This window comes from Martes martes, assembly GCF_963455335.1.
Source record: "Martes martes genome assembly, chromosome: 10".
Classification (NCBI taxonomy): domain Eukaryota; kingdom Metazoa; phylum Chordata; class Mammalia; order Carnivora; family Mustelidae; genus Martes; species Martes martes.
The window spans coordinates 57114358-57115671 of record NC_137898.1 but is presented as its reverse complement, the minus strand read 5'-3'; the positions used below and the strand labels follow the sequence as shown (position 1 = coordinate 57115671).

General features: G+C 48.0%; 1 protein-coding gene across 1 annotated transcript; it reads right to left on the bottom strand.

Annotated features, from left to right (window-relative positions):
• Window positions 1-339: 339 nt before the first annotated feature.
• On the bottom strand, window positions 340-1314 carry LOC308350155 (olfactory receptor 51I2-like; the record flags this gene model as incomplete). The annotated part of the gene is made up of 1 exon (XM_080815158.1): window positions 340-1314. The coding sequence occupies exon 1, from the start codon at window positions 1300-1302 to the stop codon at window positions 340-342; it is 963 nt and encodes a 320-aa protein (XP_080671284.1). The 5' UTR covers window positions 1303-1314.

Genomic DNA, 1314 nt, shown 5'->3' with positions numbered 1-1314 from the left:
TAGCACTTTGTGTGTACCTATCATAGCCTTATTACACTTAACTTAATTGCGTATTTAGAAGCTTCTGTCCTGCAACAGAGGGACAAGACTGGGTATAATTCATTTTACTATTCCTAGTAATGAGCATAGAGTCTCTTGTACAAGTAAAAACTGAATTAAAAAGCTGAAGTTAATGAGTGCAGGAAAGAATCAAGAAGACTGTTTGTCACCCATCAATCTGACGGTATCCAGTTGTCATACTCTTGATAATGTGTCTGGGTCAGGGATCTGAGTAAGGGGTTTCTGGACATAAGACTGGCCATGTTTTTCCTCAGATTCTGCGGTTATTTCTTGGTTTCATCAGCCTTGCCTCTTCTCTCTCAGCATTCTGAACATGGCCTCCCTGATGGGCTTGGATTTCACACTGTAGATGATGGGGTTGAGCACAGGGGGCACCACCAGGTACACATAGGCAATGAGAGCATGTACAATATGAGGCAGGTGCCTCCCAAAACGGTGGATCATTGACACTCCTATGACGGGGATATAGAAAATCAGAACAGCTAATATATGAGACACACACGTGTTTAGGGCCCGGACACGCTCCCTGGGAGAGGCTAGGCCCATCACTGTATGAAGAATAAGGGTATAGGACAGGACGATAAGCAAAGAGTCTACACCCACTGTGGATAAAACTACATAGAGTCCATAAAGGATGTTGACAGTAATATCAGCACAGGCCCGTTTCATGACATCTGCATGGAAACAGAAGGAATGGGACAGGAGATTCTTATCAAGGCAGAAGTTCAGTCGCTTCAGTAAGAAGGGCACAGGAAAGAGGGATACAGTGGCTCGAGCCACAATGGCCAGCCCAATCCTAATGATGACACTATTGGTGAGGATAGCTGCATAGCGAAGAGGGTTGGAGATGGCCACAAAGCGGTCAAATGACATGGCCAGGAGCACCGACGACTCCACCACAGAGAAAGAGTGGAGGAAGAACATCTGGACCAGGCAGGCATTGAAACCTATGAGCCGATGGTCAAACCAGAGCACAGCCAGGGTGGTGGGCAGTGTGGACAGGGTGAGGCCCACATCGGTGAGGGCCAGCATGGACAGAAAGTAGTACATGGGCTGGTGCAGGCTGGGAGTTCTCCTTATAGCCAAGAGGATCAGGCAGTTTCCAGTGAGGGCCACCGTGTACATGGAGGAGAAGGGGATGGAGATCCATCCATGAACAGCCTCTAGCCCTGGGATGCCAATCATCAGGAAGGCATGTGGCTGGTAGAAGGAGATATTGACATAGGACTTGGAAGGCTGCATCTTTGGAAAGCA